We start from the raw sequence: 22,476 nt of genomic DNA on the forward strand, positions 1-22,476 counted from the left end.
CTAATCTAGAGTTATAATACAAATCAACGTTCTGTTTTATACAAGTGTTGTCTTCATACTGTGCCAGGGAAGTTTTTGGAAATGCCATGACTATAGCGGTAGTGCCAGGGGCAGAAGAAATGCGCAGAGAAATGTACCGATTTTATTATCACTACTTTCTAGATGGTAAAACTTAACAAGCTATTCTTATCATTCACAGGTCCAAACAAATATAGCGAAATAATACTACTAAGTGCCGGTATTCCACTTGCTCTTTCAAAGCATTTTTAGAAGACCTTGGAGATCTGTCTCTGACATCAGCAATGCATTAATGAAATTGGAAAGGTTATGAATGGTATTCATCTTCTCATAGAAGAGAAAGTAAAAGGTGACTGCTTTTCCAAAGTGATTCATCAGTAATTTTTGACTGCAATTAATACATTAACATCTTCCCTTTTCAGAACTTTATTCTTTTGTACACTTAGTGTTTATTTCAACTGGTAGTCACCAAGATTATGTTAAGACTGGGTTACACAAAGCCACAAAGAAAAAAGACTGGGCTACAATTTCAAAACTCCAGTCTTTGTACTCAAATAAAAATCTGGCAAAGGAGAAAATATAAGTAAAAGAATCACGTAGCAAGACAGTTAAGTGCTAGAACAAAACTACAGTATTTGCAAAGTGCTGCGGGATTCAGCAAAAGAAGGGGCAAACTTCAGGGTCTGTTTCCTCAAGGAAAGATGGATACACTATATATTCTTTGAAGAAGGTTCAGTGATAGCAATAATTCACAAGAGACTCATGATACAAGGAGGATAAGAAGGAAGATGAAAAGTAGGAGAAAAGATAATGTAAAGGCAAATAAGAAAAAGAGAAGTATTAAAGCACTGGAGATAAAAAATCCCTCAAGATTATAAATGTGTGCAAACACACACACACACACACACACACACACACACACACATGGGTTAGAGTCTAGAGTTTACCCAGTCGCACAGTGACTCTTCCCTTGGGAGCTGGAATATTCAGGATTAGCATAGCCAGTCTAGAAAGACAAATGGGTGAGTGTGTGCAGATTTCCTGGAATCTATACAGGGATACTGCCTCCCTTCACATAAGTAGAGCCATTGATGTCAGCAGCACACAAAGGTTCCTTTAAGACTTCTTATATGACTTGGATATTCTGGTGTGGGATTCTTCTGTTCAAACTGTTTTAATATTGCCATTCTAAATAAAGTACTGACATACGATTTCATGCCAAAATGTCTATCCTAACTGTATAGTTCAGAGTCATCTTCTGTAATAAATAAAGCATATTACTGAAAATGTGAAAATGGTTTTCTGATTGGTTGCTGGTCTGTTCCCAGAATTCCATTCAAAAATCCAGTGGATACCAATGTTAAGTTGTGTGTGTGTGTGTGTATGTGTGTGTGTGTGATATGGTCTTAGAAACCAAATACTGTCTAAATTGTCAAATTACTGTTTTTAAAAAGAGTCACTTTTCTAAAATTAGTCTCATTTCAAAAAAAAGCAGGAGTGAATGATAGCTAACTTTCTGTGAGCAGATGTCACCTCCAACTATGTCAAATACAACTTTCAATTAGAATGTTCTGGAGTGTGCTCAGATGAGATGTTCAATGAAACACCAGTGCAGGAAATTTGCTGGGTGTTGTAGTCTGCAATTGTTGGTATCACAAGAAAGGGTAATAAGTTCTGCACCTTGATGAATAACATTTATTTTTTTTAAAAAAAAAATCCTCTCTTAGAGCAGACATCCACTGTGGAGAGCTTACTCTTTGCTCAGTGCTAACTCCATTCTCATAACCAAATTGGGCATAATCACAATAGCCATTGTCATACTTTGGTCATGAACCTCACCACTGTGCAAAAACAATCTGGAGTTGTGTCTATTGTTTGGAGAATCCCTCACAAATCTGTGCCACTTGTATGATACAATCTATGTAGACCTGCTAAGGCTGACTGTAGTCACTAGGTACACAATGAATGAACTGCAAGTCCACAGTTGTGGTGGGAATAATGCTGTATTAATTCTCGTAACACCATCAGCAGAGATGAATATTTTCTTCCATAAAAACATGATCATCAAACAATATAAGTGTGAGTGAAATTTTTAAAACCTCATATTATAAATTAGAAGAACCCTTGAGTTAAATAAGAGCAGCAATTCAGTATGTAATTATTAGCCTCAACCTCTGGCTGCAGTTATGTGGTTTACTTGAAATCATATTGAATAAATCATTCCTAACATAGTATTTTATGTCACTTACATAAAATATTTAAGAATTAATGTACTTTGCATAAATGGTACAAAATTAGGAATCTAAATTTTCATATTTTTTTCTACAATGCATCCTAAACAAAAAAAAAAACCTTCTTTGGATGAAATAAGAAGGCTATCATACATATTTTAAAGAATTATTTATAAATATACCAACTACAATGTATCAGGGGAATTACTTATCCTCACGTTTCTAACTCCAGGCACCCAGACAATTAAAAAGCATAAATTTAGACTACAAAGAATATAGCTGGGCAATTTTTATTGATACAGCTTTTAAAAAATCCCCTATTATATAAATTTGGTACTTTGGCGTCATACACATTATAAAATTTCAAGATAAGCACATATTTGCCTCTGCAAGTATTTCCTTCTAATTTTTACAGCTGATTAGCAACATGAAATGAGTCTTTTACCCATGCTTTATGATACAACGCCTCCAACCCACTCATCTGCAAATCAAATGTGCACTGTGGCTTCTACACATCCCGGCAATGTCTTCACCCACATCCCATGCTGGCCACCAGCAGCCGCCCTGAAAACCATGCATAATGAGCTCCCAACTTTTCCTTTGCCACCTTCATCTGAGAACAGGCTGCAGACCTGGATAAATTCTCTGCTTTCAATCTGTTTAGGGCTGAAGTTGATGATCGAATTTGAACAACGGAAGAACTGCATTTATAATTCACATTTAAACACCAAGAAGACACACAAAGCTCGGTTTCTGATGCTCACTGCTTTCTCAGTGAGCTTGTGGCATCCCAGTTTCTGTGTGTACTGTAGTTCTTATTCTAGGGGACACTAATTAGTTTTAAATGGTGTTAAATACCATCCCTGCAGTTGTAAGTGTTTCTCTGGGATTTTTTTTTTTACTAGAGAAAAGAACTCCTGTAATTTAAAACTACTTTGTTTTCTTCAGCCACAGATGTTAGTGAGACACTGACCTGTGGAAATCTGAAAATGCTCCGCCCCTTTCTCCTTGCCATTAGCCTGCACTCGTTTTCTAACTTTCTTTTCTGCCTTGTGCCAGTGCTTTTCCATAATTCCCATCCCCCAAATTGCAGCCAGCAGAGAAACAGCACCAAGCTGTCGAGGCTTCTCTACCCCTCCCCTTTCCCTTGCTGGCTCCACTTCCCTACAAAGCCTTGGCTACCATTAAAGAAAATTCTCCAACAACGTGTCAATTTTATATTGGCCACAAAGACAACTTCTGTTGGGGGAGGGAGAGGAAAGAGGGACTGGAGCTTGGCTGTCCCTTTCCACAGACTGGGATCTTTGTGGCAATCAGAAAACATTTCCTGCATAAGAAATCAACACACTCACTGGTTGCAGGGCTGGGGGACAAGAAAGAATATGTACTGGCTCTGTCCTCTAACGAATGGAGCATAGCCATTAACCTTCCAAGCAAAAGTCATTTTCTCAAAATATGCCATGCTTTCTTACATTATTAAAAAATAAGCCACAATCTTAAAGCTTCTGCTAGCTCCCCCACTGAGGATGGGTGAACATTACAAGACACAGGAACACTTGCGATTCTTCCTCTGCATTTCCGTTGCACTATTTTGTTTGCCCCCACTTAGCTCATTTCTGAGTCTCTCTCTCTCTCATTTCTGAGTCTCTCTCTCTCTCTCTCTCTCTCTCTCTCTCTCTCTCTCTCTCTCTCTCCATATCACCATATCAACAAAGGACCAACAAAGTATTGAGAAACGACTTCCAAGAAGCAACTGAGTGGTTTAGAATCTGTCTGTGCCTTCACCGCCACCACCCCCTCCTTTCTGATGGAGACTTCAGAGGTGGAGACCCAGGGAGCTCTGGCTTCCAGTGTGTTTCTCTTGCCTGGCCAAAGACCACACATAGGGATGTATTGTGCAAAATTCTCTCCACAAAACAAGGACCTTGGTGAAAACGGTCCCTCTTGACTTCAGAGACAGGCAGTCTCCGAGTCCACATAGGCTTTCTGTTGAGTGTTTCCTCAAATCACAGCGAGAGGAGAGGGGGTGAGAAACAGTTGAAAGGACAGGAAGAGGACATTTGCTGGACTTGATCAGAAGGAAGTTTGTATGTGCATTTACCTTTAGGAGCATGTGTGGATTCCTAGCCTGCACAGAAGCACACATTTCCTCATTAACCCTTAACACAACTGGCTTCTCATTTCTGTATCTCTCTGCTCCTGAACATTCTCCCCAGACTTCCAGAGCACACTGCCGAGCTGCCCATCTCCTCTGCTTGTCTCTAATGTCATGAAGGCTAAACCTAGTTTCAGAGCCCTTCAACAGTGAAGACCACAAATCAAATTACTTCAAAGCTGACAGAATAAATTAGGCTGAAGTAGAGATCCAGCAAGGGTTACTTCCATGCAAAGTTTTCCCCCATCCCCCCCAGCACCCATTTCCCCCTTTCTCTGGGCACTTACCTTCTTTGGGTGGTCTTTTAGCCTCCCTGGTCAGATTGCAGACTTGAGTAGTTTGCAGCTCCTGAGTCAGGCAGCCCTCCGTCTGCTCATTCAGGGGTAACACGACGTTATTCAACAAAACCAGCGACTGGTCATCAATTCCCCACTCTCCCAAATGCTGAGGGCAGGTGCACTTTGTGTACATGATTCCACAAGCCTCTGTTCTCCCATTTTCTGATTTTAAGCAACTCTCCAACCAAGTGCATAAGACATGGCAGCCAAACTGGCTTGGGCTCACTTTGTTCAGTACCAAAAACTCAAAAAAAGATTTCTGATCTTCTTCACCCTTTTTCTGTAATCCTGGAAAATCAGTTGGAAATACTCGACGTATCTGAATAAAATTTTTATCATACTGTAGAAAAACAAAAGCATTCTTGGAACTGCAGAGTTGCATTATTGAATGGTTCTTTCTCAAAAGATCCTTTATTTTCTCATGGGAGAAATGATCAAACTGATAAGCCAGAAGGGAAAAGTTAGAGCAGCTAAGGTCTTTTTTGGAAAATTTCAGGTAAATGCTATATTTGGTTGGATCTGGATTTTCCAGCGTCCAGGTGCAGTTTGTAAAGTTTTTGGGAAACATTTCACTTACAGAATAGGATCCATAAATGACTCCCTTCACCAAAGTTGAACACCAGAAGTCTTGGGCAGCATTAAATCCAAACATAACCAGGAGATAGGTGGAAAATATATAAATCAGCAGGTTACGAACAGCCTTCATCCTATGTCATTTGGCCTGTAAAAATGGCAGCGGGAGTGAAAAGCAAGCAGAAGACCAAAGGCATTGAGAAAACAAAACCCTTCCAATATTGCAGCCAGCTGTTTTCAAGATTTCCGTAAAAAGCCCTTTTTAAAAGAAGGGCAGGTGATTTTTATTTTATAACGCCGGGATATTACCAGTTGCCGTGCGAACAGCGCCCTCACGTGGCTACTGGCGATGAACAGATTCTCCACATTCAATATAAAAATAACATTTAATAGATTATTAATAGTTATGTCCTAATTCATCCACCAGGGTTTCCTGCACATCCATTATCAATCTGCCAAATGAAGCGGGACAACTGGCTTTCTGGAGTAACCTACATGTTAATTGCTGAGATACTGGACTCAAGTTCCCCTGGCCTTTTCCTCTCCCTCCGTCTTCTGCCTGCAGTAAACACCACCACACAGAATCTAATCTGATAATCTGGGAGCAGCTGTCATCGCATCATTTCTTTACTCTTTAATGTGAAAAGTAATCACGATAAATTATAGCCACAGCTTTAAAGGCACAAACGATCACGGGTTCCAGATTGAGCATTGGCTCCCAAATGCCCCTACTTGCCTTTGCAGGGGGCACCATGTGAACTCATGAGAAATGCCCGTGCAAAAACATGGGCATTCGTGGGGACTCATAGGACAGTAATGGGAAGGGCACAGATGAACAGGCACAGAAAAGTCCTGATGTTCAGCATCGCCACTGAGGACAAGATTTGAGGCAGTCATTTCATATGACATGCCCTCCTTGGAGGCATAAAGTGGATCACTGTATTAGTATCTGTATCCAAAGGCGATGTGTGTGTGTGGGGGGGGGGATCCCAGAACTGCATTCACTGAGCTCCCTCCAGTCTTTGAATTTTCTCTCTAAATTGTGGTTGTCTTATCTAGCATTATCTCCTGTAAATTAGGATTTACACATTATAGATATAAAAACTGGTATCTTTCCCCCTACTGATCTCAATGACTAAATTTCTGCCTTTCAAACAAGTGCTCCAGAGCTCTTCTTTTTTTTGCTTGTTTTTATCCATTATCAAAGCATCCTCGATTAGATTTATCTCTGTAAGTTGTTATCCCAAAATAACTTGAATATTTTTCAGCTTTAACCTTTACGAAGTTATTTCTCAGAATAAATGACAGTGCTTTTTTTTTGTCCAGCCTTTGAACTGATGAAAGTGATGTCAAGTTAATTTTAAAAGGCTTTAGGCCGAAGTCTTTTCCACTGTTCTATAAGAAGAGATATTCAGAAAGACATATAGACAGTTAAAGAGTTTCCATGCCTGCTCTGTCTGGTCCTCTTTGAGCCAAAGCACAAAACCTTCTTTGCCATTGCATAACACACCAACACATAAACTCCCAATCCAATGACCAAAGTCCCTGAACATATCTGCATTTTATAGATCATAATTCAAATAGTATGTCTTGACAGAGCCCCAACTGTAAATCTCTATATAGCAGCAGTCTAAAATAACACCGGAGCTGACAGGACTACCAGAACAGCGTTTTCTCTCTCAAATGCACAGCGCAATGAGGAATGCCTTTTCCAATTGAAAAATAAAGACAATGATCTTTTAGAGATCAAAATGTGTGTTTAGGAAAAAACTGGAAACAATCTCCTCCGCGTGTGTAAGAGTGTGTGTGTGTGTGTGTGTGTGTGTGTGTGTGTGCTGTAGCACTTCGCAGGCAATGCAGGTCTGCGCAGTGTTCTTCAGGATAGAGTGTAGGCGTTGAAAGCCAATGTGACAGTAAGTGTCTAAATTAGGAATTCCAACCATGAAAGGGGGCTTCATTTTATAATCAGGAACTCAAAAGGAGGTCGTATTTCTTTTCCTTATAAAATCGATATTTCTGCTTCCATTTATTTGACAATGAATGTCTGCAATACTGTGCTTATCAGTGATTAGAAAGAGTGGGAACGAGCTGCTTTCACATCCCTCTTGAGCAGGCACCCTTCACGGAAAGCTCTTCATTTTTTAATCAGTCTTGGTGGAGGAAGTCTTGAATTTTTTTCCATATAATAATAAATATGAATCATTGAACTGTCCCCCCCCACCCCCACTGCAGGGCCTGTTCAAACAACTGTATGTCTGTCTACGGAAAATAACGGGCCAGGGGTTGGCTAAGGGATGGTCACCGAGGTCTCCAGAATGGTGTATTTATTTATTTATTTATTTGGCTCTTGCTGAGAGGTAAACCAGCACTGAGTTTAGCTTTTTCAAAACTGATCTTCTGGGTGACACTTTAGTTTAGCCGAACATAGACGGCGCCATCACTCCACTGATTTTTTTCCCCCAATAGAAGACCCAGTCCTTCTGGATCCTAACTTCCTTTTAACCTACTCCCCACCCCACCGCTAAAATTATCTCAATCACGCACGAGTTGCTAGATTTTCTGGGTCTCTCTCCCTATTCCTTCCCACCCAGCTCACCTCTTCAAAACCGGAGACTTCTCTTAACTTTTCAACTGCGGCGTTTAAGTAAGCTCAGAATCTCTCCATCCGCCAGCAACAGCCTTGACTTCCCTCCCCACAAAAACTGATTCCAAGCTTCTCCAGGGCGACCCCAGAAGACAGAGGTGACCCCGAGGCCCCCTTCCTTACCTTCCACTCCGAAAGCTCCGGGAGGCTTTTGGTCTAAGACACCAACACAGGCACAGGTCCCAACAACAGTGACGGAGAGACTCCCCTTCGGTCCCAATCACCGTTGCCCATTTTTCCCCAGGCTCAGCTTCAAATAACAGGATTTATTATTGGGGAAAAAAATACACGCATACGAGAAGCAAAGAGGGGGGACATAAGAAAAGGGGGTACCCAGTGGCCAGAGCCTTGCGCCTTATCCAAGTGAATGAAGCCTCCAAAGGAGAGCCCGGGAGAGGCCCCCTGAAGGGGGTCTCGACAGAAACAACAACAACAAAAAAATAAATAAATAACAAAAAAAATAACAAAAATGAAAGTGGATTAAGAGCGCGGATGTGTTTTCCCAAACCCACCACCCCCCCAACAAACGGATTGGCCAAGAAGCCAAAAAAGCGCTGAGAAGTGGCCGCCGGCGGCGGCGGCTGAGGCTGCGGGCTGGGCGGCGGGCTGCTGACAGGAGTGCTCCCGGCCCGTGGCGAGGCTGGAGCTGGAGCCGGCTGCTCGGTGCGCCCTCCTCCCTGGCCCTCCTCCCTGCCAGGTACCGGTGGACCGAGCGCGGCTGACGAGCTGAGGCAAAAAATCCTGGGCTGGCGACGTCGAGAAGCTGTTTGAATGCCCGGCGAGGAGGGAGGCGCGCGAGGGCGCGATATAGTAAAGCTGTGTGTCGGGCGTGCGCGCCGGCGCGCGGCGCTCGCTCTCCCCGGGGCTGCGCGCGCGATGGGGACCGCGCGCTCCTCTGCGCGCACCCGCCGCCCCGGCAACCAACACCCCCCCCCCCACGCCGCCGCCGGACGCGCGTGCTCGTAGGTGCGCGGGTCCCCGGCGGAGCGCTGCCCCGGGGGGCTGGAGTCCGGCCTTCCCCCCCGCCTCCCCACGGACCAGCGGGCGCGGGAGCGAGGAGGGCGGGAGCGGGCTTTGTCGGGCTGCAGTCGTGCCCGCGCCCCCGCTGCTCCAAACCCGAGCACGTCCGGAAAAGCGGTCTTTTCTTCGTCTGGGAGGTTTTCTCATCCTCAGTTCCCACCGCTGAGGCTGGTGGCTAGCAACTCTAGGAGAAAGTCCCCAGGAGGAGAAGCAGGGGGGCGCGGAGGACGGGAAGGCGACCCGGAGGGGTAGGAAGTAAACGCTGGACTCGACCGTCCTTCTTTTTTCGGCCTTTCAGTGCGGACCTGACGCAGCGGGGTAGCTGTCAGTCACCACCGGGATTTAGCATTGATCCAGTCAGCAGCTGAGGGGCCACCTCTCACCTCCCGCGGCTACTTGTCTCTGGCCAGAGGCTGGAACAATAGTTGGTTTTTGTTGTTCTTTTGTTTTTTTTGTGTGTTTTTGTTTTTGTTTTCCGACAGAGCCAGACTGCAATTAGCATCTTATTTGTTCAGGCTCGAAACAGTCTTTGTCAGGACCACTGTGCTAGCTACCGAGGTCAGGCTTCCTGCACTGCTCTCTGCACGGCGACGGGGCAATAGTGCGGGTTCTAAACTTTTGATTCGTTCTGCCTTCTTAATGCATTTATTCCTTGTCAAGTTTCCCCTCCTCGTAGCAAGTTTGGGTAAGTGATGGGAAGAAATGAGAAAAAGCTACCGTTGTTTTCCATAGAGAAGGGGGTAAAGAGGATAAATTTCTACACGCCTTCATCGTTTCACTTGCGTGTTGTTTATTTTTGCCTCCTGCACAGACGTCTGAAGAAGTATCTGACAGGTTTCAGAAGCAGGCTGCAACTGGTCATTCGCCTTCTAGTTTTGTCTCTACTTGTAGACGCGGTTGATGGTTTGCAAAACAAGTGTTTGGATAGTGTGGTGATGTGGTAGGAGGAGACATGATGGGCTATGCTTTTGAGCCACGAGCCTTCCTAAGGGTGAGTTGCCTGAGCGGCAGGTGAAGTTGAATGAAGCAATTTTCCGTCATTTGCTCTCTACTCTCTCATTTGCATTTTTTATTCTCCTTCTTGTTCCTCTCCCCTGGAGCGACTGCATAGCCAAGAGCACAGTTTTCCAGGGAGGGCTATCACGAGAACACGGGAAGGTGCTGATGATCGTTTATGCACCAGAATTGTTTGAAATATTAAAATTGGTTCTTTGGCTCTTTACATCGTAATACATATTAATAGAATGACCCTTTTCGAGGCTTTCTCTTTTAGGACAAGAATTGAAGGAACACCCTGTAAGGGAAACAGTTAATCACTCTCCAGCCGGCTTCAACTATGTTCCCAGGAACAAATCACCAGGGAGAGCAGCCTGGGTGGCAGTTTGGTTTTGTGTCATTTTTAGTTCATTACAATGCTTTTATTCATTTAAGGGAATGTGAAAAGTAAATGGGTCTTATATGTCAAATGCAAAATGCAAAACATAGTATGTATAATGAACACATTTTCTTGTAAAAACAAAGACTATTCTGCAGTACAGAAGAGGGAAATGTTTCATTTATTTCAACTTTCGGCATAACAGTCATAATACTTGCAAGACATTTGGATCAGTCTGTAATTTTATCCAGAGCAATAAATAAATAAATCCATAATAAGTGTGTGACAAAGATGGAGAATAAAAATACTTTGCATGGTTTGTACATAAACACATATAATAATTTGGGGTTACTTAGAATTCTCACACAGCAGTGTCTTCTCACTTATCACTGAGCACTGTGATTTTGATGCTTCTTAGAAATCCCTAAAGTCATGGCACCATGGAGTAAGAACAACAGCCTAGGGGGACAATTTAGAAAGACTTAATCCTAAATGGAAAGGAGCATGTTCCCGGGATCATTTTAATTCACGTAGGATGCAGGGCTGGGTCAGAAAGGAAAGCCATTCTCAATAAGGCGCTTCACCCTTCACACTCTTTCCCATAACCTTCATAAATTGCCGGCTACCGAGCTGGCCTGATGATGATCCTGCTGAGGTATATTTATAGCAGATAATTTGTAGATGATAAATATGCCAAGCAAGACACAGCTACAGTAACCCAGGGCTCATCTGACTTCCTCAGGGGGTCACAATCAAGAATAACAAGTGGAACTATGTAAGGAGAAGCTGGCCTCCGGGCCGCGACAACACCATCCAAGCCAGCCCAAGAAGACATAATTTTGTTTCCTGCCTGCATGGAGTTCCGTGGGAAAGCTTTGCTGTCATTGACTCAACAATAAAAAGGAAGATGGTGTGCACCCTGGGCTCTGTGACCTGAGATGATAATTTCCAGATTTTACTACTTAGTTCACTTGTGTCCCTATGTTTATCTTTCTATATATTTCACATTATATATGTATGTCTATTATACATGCATATGTTTTTTATATGCATATGTTATTCCCTAGTCTATCTGTACAAATATGTTTATATGGTATGTACACATGTGTCTCACTTTGGCATGTTTGGAAGGGTACATTATATTTTTTATCCATGGCAAGTAGTGTAATTTACACAAAAACTATCAAATTAGTTGTAAAACTAGATTTTATCCATATCCTTGTTGATTTTCACAAGGCGTGCTGAGGAATCAGTGTGAACTTGTCCAAATCTAGACTGATATTTTATGGCATTACCATCATTCAAAGTGGCCAAGGTATCTAAAGTTGAACATCTTCACAATTGTGCCTTCTATTATTTATCAGTATTATTAATCACTCCAAGGAAATAATGTTTCTATGTATAGTACTTTTAAACTTCCTTTTCTTAGCTAACTTTCAAGTTTCTGCATTTGACAATACCCTATCTTCCTGGAATATTGCTTATGATTCAGTGTCATCTGCATAATTCCCATCAAATAATAAGAATATCCATTTCAGAAAATGCTTTAGAGTGTTTGTTTTCTTTACATGTATATGCCTTTGCATGGATATCTGTGTACAACATGCATGCAGGAGCGCTCAGAGGTCAGAAGAGGCATTGGCTCCTCTGGAACTGGAATTACAGATGTTTGTCAGCTGCCAAGTGGGTTCTTGGAACCAAGCCTGGGTCCTTCACAGAAGCAGTTAACCCTGAGTCATCTCTCCAGCCCCATTTTTACAAAAGCTTTTCCTTGCCATGTCTCATATAGCATTTTGGGTAACACTATACTGCCACATTCCAAGTTTTGTCATTTATCATTTTTAGTAAGATTAAAAGAAGCACACATTGTAGAAAGTTTTTTCATTGTTCATTCCATGCATTAGTTTTTTCAGTAATTGACGTCTCTGCTGATGTACACACAAGATTTGAAAATGAATCATCTTCCTCTGCCTTCTCCTCCTAGGTTTCCTTCCTCTTGTCTAGAATCTCCTGAGATGTGAACTGTGTCGAGGTCCCGACTCAATGGTGTTCTCACATTCCAGGGTAGGAGTGTGAGAATTAGAATTATTAATATAAATAAGAGGTAAATGAAAGACAGAAACACAGAACATCAGGGAAATTCAGTGAATACTGAATTTTCCCACATTTATTTGTATACTTCACTCCAAAAGGGAAGGAGGGAGGCAACAGACTTTATTAACATGATATAAGGAATAGATCAAGTATTCTGCAGGCAGTCACCCCCTGAGACCTCCTGCCAATCTCTTTAAAGGAGCAAGATTGGACTTGAATTCTCTGTTTGGTCAAGATGGGACAGATCCACCTCTATACTCAAAATACTAATTAACCACGCCCTAGGTTGGGATCTCTTGTTTGTAGCCACACCAGTTATCAATAACTTTGAGGGAGCAAGAATAAGCTCAAACTCTACAGCTTTTAGTCAAGGTGAAACAGGCCTCATATCTGTGGGCACTGGCAGAACTCAAATCATTTTCTCATACATCTAAATCAACAAAAGTTTAAATAGTCATAAAGTGGTAAAATATCATGTTTGAATTGCTATGCTAAAACTTGTTATGTCTAGCACAAAGACAAGTTTAACCTCTCCTCCTTCTTATTTTTTCTTAAATAACAAAGTATCTTAGTAACCAAACTGGATTCAGTCTCCACATAAATATAAATCGGTTATTTTCTTCTCAGATACTGCTGAAAAGAAAGCACAGGCCAAAGCAGTAAAAAGTAAAGGGAGTGAGGGAGGTAGAGAACAACAAGAGAAGTTTGCCTGTTTGCCTTGGCAATCCAATGTTGAGTCTGATTGAGTCTCACCTCAACCAGCCCAGGGGGCCCCTGGTCTCAGTTTTCAAGTGTATTCGTGTTCCCCAGTATAGTAACACAGGTAAGAAGTTTAGGTCTTTGGTAGTTGTCAACTGTCAGTTTCTACAGTTTCGTTCATTGCATTCAGGAAACATACGTGTGGTCTCATGGATATATTGCAAAGTAATTTGGAAATTTTGGGCTTTAAAAGCTCAGAATAAAAGTTTTCAGTGGAGTAACTCACCCCAAAATTCTTCTGTCAGTTAGAGTCTTTGCCCTAAAGTTATTTTAGTTATGACATTATCTTTGATCTATACAAACTCAAGTCTTTAGAAGTAAGATACTTTAACCATGAAGTTGACTTTAATTATTTACCTGGTTATTGACATGAAGCTGTGGCCTTTCTATACTTATAATAGGAAATGGATAAGTGATTACTATTTTTTTCTATTATTTTCTAAGTAAAGAAATGTGCCTGTTGTTCAAGTTAACCTCTGAAGATGAGCAAATAGCTGTTCTGCCCAGATGAGGCTCCAATGAAGGGACAAATAGCAGTCCCCACCAAGTCTAGCCTCACAGACAGATGTATGTTACCGCGTGGCTTACAGGAGTGTGGCTAAGAGGTAACTCAAAAAGAGCTGCCTTACCCCCAAAGCACATACCTCAAGAATGTCGCTTGTCTTTAATCCAGTGCTGGGGGTTCAGGGGTCTCCAGTGCAACTCTCCCCTCCCCTGAAATTGCTTACTGCTTTTATCCATGTGAGGAGGGATCTTGTCAAGCTGTAATTTTCTTTTTTCCATGAAAGAAATAATGGAATGCTAGTCAGAACATGTGGCGGCGTTTTGTTTGTGGTTTAACAAATGAAGCTTCCCTGAAGATAAGAGTACAAAACAGAGCCTCTGGAGGTCAGGCAGTGGTTGCACACACCTTAATCCCAGCATTCGGGAAACAGACAAAGATAGATCTATATTCATTCAAGGCCACCCTGGGCTACACAAAATTGCTGCAGTATAAAAGAGAAACAGTGCTCACACAAAGATAATCCTAGCGTTTATGATCACATGCCTTTAATCCCAGCAGCTGTGGGGTAATACTTTTATACACTGTAAGATTTGTCACTCAGACTGATTTAATTAAATGCTGCCTGGCCAGCAGCCAGGAAGGAAGTATTGGTGGCGCTACCAGAAGAGGAGAATTTTGGGAAGAGGAAGAAAAGAAGGTAAAAGGTCCCTCTAGGAGGTGGCTGCTATGCTTCTTTGATCTTTCAACTTTCACCCCCTAATATCTGTCTCCAAGATTTTTTTTATTAAGAACAATTAGAATTCATGCTACAAGAGTATCACACTCAAGAATCACACAGATAGGCCGGGTGGTGGTGGCGCACGCCTTTAATCCCAGCACTTGGGAGGCAGAGGCAGGTGAATCTCTGTGAGTTCGAGACCAGCCTGGTCTACAAGAGCTAGTTCCAGGACAGGCTCCAAAGCCACAAAGAAACCCTGTCTCGAAAAACCAAAAAAAAAAAAAAAAAAAAAAGAATCACACAGATATTATAGAAAAGAATTAAGTAAGTGCAGAGACTGAAGAATATTGCTAGAAATCTAGGTTTTGTGTATGTTTCTCTACAGCCAACAATGTGCTTAACACAGTGAAAGGAAAATCAGCTTAGTTTATATTTAAGGTATATATTTATTATAACGCCAATTAATGCACTGCCCATAAGTGCAACACATTCTGAAAGAATAAAAATGTCAGTATACAGTCTCTGATAATAATTCAATGTAATTTTTAATATAAAGTTACCCTTTAGGATGAAGAAGACACTTCAGCAGGTAAAACACTTCCACTCAAATCTGATGCCTGGAGTTCACCCCTAGAGGTTGCATAGTAGAAGGGAAGGGAAAAACTGACTCCCAAAAGTAGTCCTCCCGCCTCTACATATGTACCATGATTTGTGATTGAACACGCATGCACATACACACATGCACACGTGCACGCATATGATAAACTATAGAAGCTGTCAATGGTACTGTATTTGTGCTCTATGTTGCTGTGTGAATATAGAATGTATATTCAGCGTACCATTCCAATATACCCCAGCCTCCACTTTCAAGCCCCCACCCTCCCACTGCTAACTTTCATTTCCCTAACAGGTTTACTTCTACCCTTGTGGCCCATATGCACACATGATTTTTATCTATTTGTCTTTCTGGAATGGGTCTAGTTCCCTTAATATGATTTTCCCCAGTTGCAGCCATTTTCCTACAATGGCAGTATTTTCTTCTTTATAGCTGCTCAATATCATTATTCACGTACAATCCTTTTTCTCTATCTACTCCTTTGTTTTGGACACCACAGTTGGTCCCACAATTTAGCTATTGTGCATAGTATTTTTTTTTGGGGGGGGGCAGGGTTTCTCTGTAGCTTTGGAGCCTGTCCTGGAACTCCCTTTGTAGACCAGGCTTGTGCATAGTATTGTTGATAAACATTAAAGTGCAAGAATCCCTGTGATGTGGTGACCTGAATACTCTGGGTGAATACTCAGAAGTGATGTATCGGGTGTGCATGTGGGGTGTTGCTGTTGGTGTCATTTCACTCTGAGAGCACACTGCACTGACATCCATGGTTTCTGAACTAGTTTACATCAACACAAGCAGGGTGCACATTTGCCCAGTTACCTACGTCCTTTCCAGCATTGGCAGTATTACTCTGATATCAAAATTAAAAGTATAACACAAGAGTAAAATGATAGAGTGGTCACACTAGCCTGGAACTCACATCAATGCTTTGTTCAACCATCAGCAAAGAAGCTTCCATTTACCCTTGCACCTTACCACCTGCATCACATGAGAGCTCTGATGCTTTCCCTTAAGGCTGCAGCAGCCAGGAAACAGGCCCTGTAGCTCACCTAAGCAGCACAGTAGAGCCGTCAGGTGGTCAGAGGAGGGTGACCCAGCCCCTGTGTTATGAGCAAAGGAGAAGTGTCCTCAATATTCATCAGACATGTGGTAGTGTGGGTGAAGGAAGGATACCCTCTCCAGCCCTCATCTGGACCATCAACACCTGAGACAGGTGGAGGAGTTGCTGGAGTCATAAGAGCAGGAGGGTTTTCCCTTCAACTCACCAGCAGCAACACTCAGAAGAGTGGCCCTGTACTTTACCCGGGCACCACCACAGAGCTGGCCCTAATGGTATAGGTGTGGAAGAGCTGAACCTGAGGGCCTGAAAGCAGGAAATTAAATGAATGGGATCAAGATACATGATATAAAGAATGCATAGAATAAATAAACAGAAAACAAAAGGGGCTTCCTTTTGCAGTACACGAGAACTAACATAGAGACCCACTAGTGGACGATGGAGAGAGAGCTTCCAGAATACCCTGTCCTTAATGGAATGTCTCTCTCAAATTCCTCCCCTATGCTGAAGAGGAGGCAGAGAGACTGTAGGAAGTCAGAGAAGATGGCTGACTCCAATGAAGCTGTGTCTTCTAGACACTGCATGAACGATGCATAAATGACCTCACCGTGACAGCAGCAACAGGCACAGGGCTGAACAGATTAATGTCAGATATGGCCATGGTGCTGAGAGGGGGAAAGGACATAGGCTCTTATTTGTAACCAAGCTATCTGAAATTGACATCTGCTTGCAAAGGAAAAAAGAATTTTTGTTCCCAGTGAAGTCTCACTGCGTATATTGCCAGATCCAGCTCTGGTGAGGGTCAAGTCCCTAAGAGGATATGTGGGGTTTGCGGGGTAGGGGAGGGAGACTGACCCGATCTGAGGGTGAATAGTGATGGCTGCCTATTATTGAAGAGAGAATACCACCTTTTATCCTCTATAGTTGAACATAGGATTAAATGGGTGAAAAAAGGTATGTGAGCTGGGCTGTGGCTTGATATCAGGGGTTGAGGAAGCTTGCATTGACCTTAAGAATAGGCATCAGTCCTATGTTAATGGAAGGGCCACAAGTTTCTCTTTAGAGATAATGACTCCCTTCTTAGCAAGCAGAAACTTTGCTAAACCAACCAAAGGAATGGGGACTTTTGCCTAGTCCTGAGAAAAGAACATTCTTGGGGTATCAAACACTCTATTAGAAAATAGTTCAGTTTTTTATATGACTTTGCTTATCCGAGTAGTTAAAGCTTAAAGTGAACAAAGAGGAAGCTAGACAAATATTACTATGAATGAACCTGAGTACACCTTAGGAATTTTAAATCCTGATTGTTATCATTTCCATCACCCAGAACTCTGACAAAATGTCTAACCATGCCAAGCTCTGGCACTTGCAGGTTCCAGGGCCACACATGTGACACTAAGTTCTCAGACATCTTACATAGCCAACCAGGACCCTCGAGCCTTATGTGATGTACATGTAGCATGGTCATGTGATCTATGCATGACAGCAGCTACATAAGTTCCTTGCACACGCACTAGGCAGTCTTTAAAAGCTGGACATGCACGCATGCTCCACACTGTCTTCCTGTACCAACTTCCTCAGGCCTGTGCATGTGTGTTTCTCTCTTTCTGCCTGTTCTTCTTCTGGAGATGCAGTTTCTGTCTCTTTCTCTTCTCCCCTTCCTCCCTTCTCCCCTTCCTTTTTCCCCTTCTGTAACCCACTGAAATAAACTCTATCTGCATGGAGTATCTGGCTGTTTCTCACCTTCCAAGGTCTCCCATCTGCCAAGCGGACCCGCCGAGGCCTCAAGTACCTACTACTGCACTTTGTGGGACCCCCCCACCCTTCATGGCACCAGGCTCGGATGACCCTTTTATAAGTAACTTCAGTGGTACTGAGACTCCATAAGCTCTCAAGCCCATCCACTCCTGAGACCAGGATCCTGGACAGGGTTTCTACACAACAACCTGCATTCTATCTCCCTGGTCGCTGACTTTTACGCACACCAGCAACTTAGATCGGTGATTTTTTTTTTCCCTTCTAGTCAGCATAACTATTTCTCCGAACCCAAGGACTTGATCACTGAGGTACTGGCAATCATCTGGTGTTCTGAGAAGAAGGGGGAATGTCCCCAACCATGGCCTTCGGGGCTACATTTGAGCTGTTGGCTGATATTCATCTCTGGTTGTTACCCACAGCTAAGGAGGAAGATTCGGCTCCTTGATGCTTAGAATTTTGTCCTTGTTTCTTGGACTGGTGCCCTCTCTTGGTCTGCTCGAAGCAGTTGTATTCGGTCCTCAATTCCTGTACTGATGGGTCTCGAATTGATTTGACCTAGCCCTCGACCCTCACTTTATCCATAAGATGCTCATCGTTAATTACCACTGGGTCCTCGCCTTACTCACATTCTTAGCCATGGGAAATAAACCCTCAAAAACTATCAGTCCAACCTCCCCACTGGGATGTCTATTAGAGACCCTGAAACCTCAAAGCTTAATGCCTTACTTACAGATTCCCGAGCTTATTCGCCTTTGTACTAAGAAATGGCCTAAGTATCCTTTAGATAATAACTTAAAGTGGCTGCCTAACGGCACTTTAGATCCTGATATTCTGCAGGAGCTTTCTAACTTTTATCAGCACACAAGAAGATGGAAAGAGTGTCCTTATATCCAAGCCTTTTTCTATCTAAGCTCTAAGCCCTCTGTCCTTGTGAGCTATTCTCCCACTCACATGATCCTGGCTATGCCATCTAAACCAGAGGAACACCCCGATTCTGCTCTATGCCTTGCTAACGAACCTCCATCTTTCTGACCTCAACAGAGAGCTACTTCTATCTCTCCAGTTCTCCCCCTCACCAACACCAACTGCTCCATCAGTCCCTCCCCCACTCTTCCTCCTCTTGGTGCCATGCCACAGCAGCTTCCCGATTCTAGCACCCACTTTTACCCCTCATCTCATGTGCTTGCATGTTGCTAAGGAACTCAACATTGACAAATGGTTGTGCTGGTCAAGGTACACGTCCATTTCTTGCTCTCAGAACTCTCTCACAGAGAGCGAAAACTGGGTTCGTAAACATCTAATCCTACCTCTTTCATAAATCAACTCTAATATATTACCCAATCTTATAGTCTCACCTTTCATGATTTTTTTTTTTTTTTTTTTTTTTGATTTTTCGAGACAGGGTTTCTCCGTAGCTTTTTGGTTCCTGTCCTGGAACTAGCTCTTGTAGACCAGGCTGTCCTCGAACTCACAGAGATCTGCCTGCCTCTGCCTCCCGAGTGCTTGGATTAAAGGCGTGCGCCACCAGCTCCTGGCCTTTCATGATATTTTTATGATCCCAACTAATAACCTACTTACTGAGGAGTGCAAGCAAATTTGGGAGCAGATCAGAGTACATACAGATGAGGTTCACCAGACTAATGCAGCACGCACTCCTGGGGGAGAGGAAGTCCCTGAGCAGAATCCACACTGCTATTATAACACCTCAGGTGGTATTTTAGCTAGAGACTGCTTTATAATGTGCCTCTTGGTGGATCTCCATAAGACTGCCCTCAAGCCAGTGAACTCTGATAAACTCTTAGATGTTGTTCAGGATACAAATAGAAATCCATCTGCATTCTTAGAACGCCTCACAAAGGCTCTCTTGCAATATACTAATTTAGATCCAGAGACCACAGAGGGCAAACAGCTCCTCATGACCTATTTCTTTTCCCAGAGCTTCCCTGGCATTAGGTCTAAACTTAAGTATTTGGAGAAAGGCCCCTTGACCCCACAGGCAGAAGTCTTAGAGCTGGCTTTTAAGTTGTACCATGGAAGGCATGATAAGAACCTTAGACAGAAATGTCAAATGCTGACCACAGCCATCCAAAGGCCTAGGCAACTGACCGTCCTGCCCGTGCTGCTCCCTTGCTCTCCTGGGCTCGAGGACCACCAGGCCTGTGTTTCAAATGTGGTAAAAATGGACACTGGGCTCAGGCATGCCCTAATCCTAATATTGGTCCTACAAGATCGTGACCGTACTACGGGAAAAGGCCATTGGGCTATTGATTGTCCTTGTACACATTGTGGCATGGAGACATCAGGCCCAGACAACACCCAAACCTACCTTCTAGGTCTGGTCATGGACTATTGAGGCTGCTTGGGCTCTCTTGACCTGACCACACCTGTCTTCTGTAATGGGGAGCCACGGGTAACTATCACAGTATCAGGACAGTCCTTCTTTCTCTTGGACACCAGAGCAACATAGTACTATATGTACCATTTATTTGCAGATATCCCATGGCTCTGGAACCTCCAACAACTTGAGCGTAGCTTCATGGAATAATGCCCTCTTGAGGCCTCTTGCCCTCTCAGAGTCTTTATTCAGGGACACCTCTTCTATATGCTGCCTTGGTCTCAGCAGCTCTCTAGAACTTCAGCAGAAGAATTCACAACCTCCTCATGTTTGCATCCTTTAGGTCTCTAAAGCAAGAATCACATTTAGCACACTAGAAGATTTCTCATTCAAACTATCACATGTAGTGACCTAATATGTTTATTCATGTTAAACAGCATGACAAGAATATGTACATACATATATGGATGGATATATACATATATGTGTGTGCTAGTCACATTTATTTCTTCAGCCAAGTTCTTCCTTCCAAACTCTTGATGTTTAAATGTTAAGTTAATTAACATCTCTTCTAAATATGCATCACAGCTGTCTTAGAGGAGTAAAAGCCCAGCATTGGGGGTGCTCTTGGAAGGCAGAGGCAGGTAGATCTCTGTGAGTTAAGGCCAGCCTGGTCTACAGAGTGGGTTCCAGGACAGTCAAGACTGCACAGAGAAACCCTGCCTTGAAAACAAAACAAAAGATTTAGGGTAAGAAGAATAACTTACTATTCAAAAAAGGGGGTGCTCACTTTTAGTCTTTCAAGAAATAACACAACTTTTGTTCTGGGTAGTTTTATGCCAATTTTTCTCAAACTAAAGCCATCTGATAGGAAGGAACCTCAATTTAAAAAAAAAGATGTATTGTAAGATCTGGCATTTACTTAATTGGTGATTAGTGGGGGAGGACCCAGCCTTTTGTGGGGCTCACATTCCTGGATTCTATAGCAAAGCACACTGAGAAAGCCATGATGGATAAGTCAGTAAGAACAACCCTCCATGGTCTCTGCATCAGCTCATGCCTTGGGGTACCAGCCCTGTTTGAGTTTCCTTCCTGACTTTATGATGAACAGTGCTGGGAAAGATTAAGTCAGTTGAACCTTTTCCTGCCCAACTTGCTCTTGGGTGTGGTGTTTCATCTCAGCGATAGAAATGCTGTTAAGTCCCCTATATCCCTAGCTAATAATGAAAATATGCTTACTTACCCCAATATCTTTTCTTTTTTTTTTTTTAAATATTTATTTATTTACTATGTATACAATATTCTGTCTGTGTGTATGCCTGAAGGCCAGAAGAGGGCACCAGACCTCATTCCAGATGGCTGTGAGCCACCATGTGGTTGCTGGGAATTGAACTCAGGACCTTTGGCAGAGCAGGCAATGCTCTTAACCGCTGAGCCATCTCTCCAGCCCTACCCCAATATCTTTTCAATGAAAAGTGTTACCTATTCTGTCATGGTTGTCTGTGCTGTCATAAGTTTTTATAGACTTGTTGTCTTCAATAATGTTTATTCACTCATGGTGCTGAACACTGGAAATCAAAATAAACAAAAAACCCTACTATTACGTATATAATTGGTTCTTTAAAATATCTATTTACTATCTATCTACTACCTATCTATCATCTATCTATCTATCTATCTATCTATCTATCTATCTATCTATCTATCCATCTATCGTCTCTCCCTCAGCCCCCCTTTCCCTCCCAACCATCTTCCCTTCCTTCCTCCACTCCTCCTTTCCAATCAATTAAATTATAGACTTTTTCCTATCTATTCTCTCGTTGCCTCTCAAATGCAGTCAGGCAGCATAACTCTGCCACATTAAACACAAATCTAATTACTAATTATTCCCTTTTCATTGTTTTATTTCTTTAAAGTGACATAGATTTTGCCTAGGCCCTTTTACCCACTGTTCAATATTCTTTATAAATTTACCTCTAATAAGTTATATCCAAGGAGGAAAATGGAGAATTTGAACAAATGAAATTGTTAATCATACTTCTCATAGAAATACAATAAATCAAAACTTTATTTGTGGCTTGTTGCTCGTTCATATTGAAATGATAAAAACGTAAAATGTCAACTTACTTCCATGGACAAGTGAGCTCTTTATATGTGTGCGTGCGTGCATGCGTGTGTGTGTGTGTGTGTATGTATGCATGTGTGTGTGTATGTGAAGATACCCTGACTTAAAACATCAGTCATAAATCTAGAGAGTTGGCTCAGAGGTTAAGAGCACTG

The 22,476-nt window shown here is 42.6% G+C and overlaps 1 protein-coding gene and 1 long non-coding RNA gene across 6 annotated transcripts in view; one reads left to right on the forward strand and one right to left on the reverse strand.

Annotated features, from left to right (window-relative positions):
• Positions 1–8,761, reverse strand: part of Adgrb3 (adhesion G protein-coupled receptor B3) — a 721,645-nt gene extending 712,884 nt beyond the window's left edge. For 2 of the 5 annotated variants that reach the window (XM_057752037.1, XM_057752033.1), the window contains exons 1-2: positions 8,083–8,758; positions 4,692–5,463 (exon numbers count right to left, since the gene is read on the reverse strand). In XM_057752037.1, coding sequence (XP_057608020.1) covers positions 4,692–5,448 — 757 coding nt within the window. In that variant the 5' untranslated portion in view covers positions 5,449–5,463; positions 8,083–8,758. Of the gene's footprint in view, positions 1–4,691; positions 5,464–7,911; positions 7,979–8,082 lie in introns of those variants that run through there. The other 3 variants (XM_057752036.1, XM_057752035.1, XM_057752034.1) reach the window with 3 other exon arrangements.
• Positions 8,762–9,004: 243 nt separating this feature from the next.
• LOC130862304 (uncharacterized) lies at positions 9,005–11,810 on the forward strand. The gene is made up of 3 exons (XR_009055629.1): positions 9,005–9,664; positions 9,791–9,970; positions 11,097–11,810. It is a non-coding gene; the product is annotated as an uncharacterized LOC130862304 (long non-coding RNA).
• Positions 11,811–22,476: the final 10,666 nt, after the last annotated feature.

The sequence above is a fragment of the Chionomys nivalis genome, chromosome 19, assembly GCF_950005125.1.
Source record: "Chionomys nivalis chromosome 19, mChiNiv1.1, whole genome shotgun sequence".
Classification (NCBI taxonomy): Eukaryota; Metazoa; Chordata; class Mammalia; order Rodentia; family Cricetidae; genus Chionomys; species Chionomys nivalis.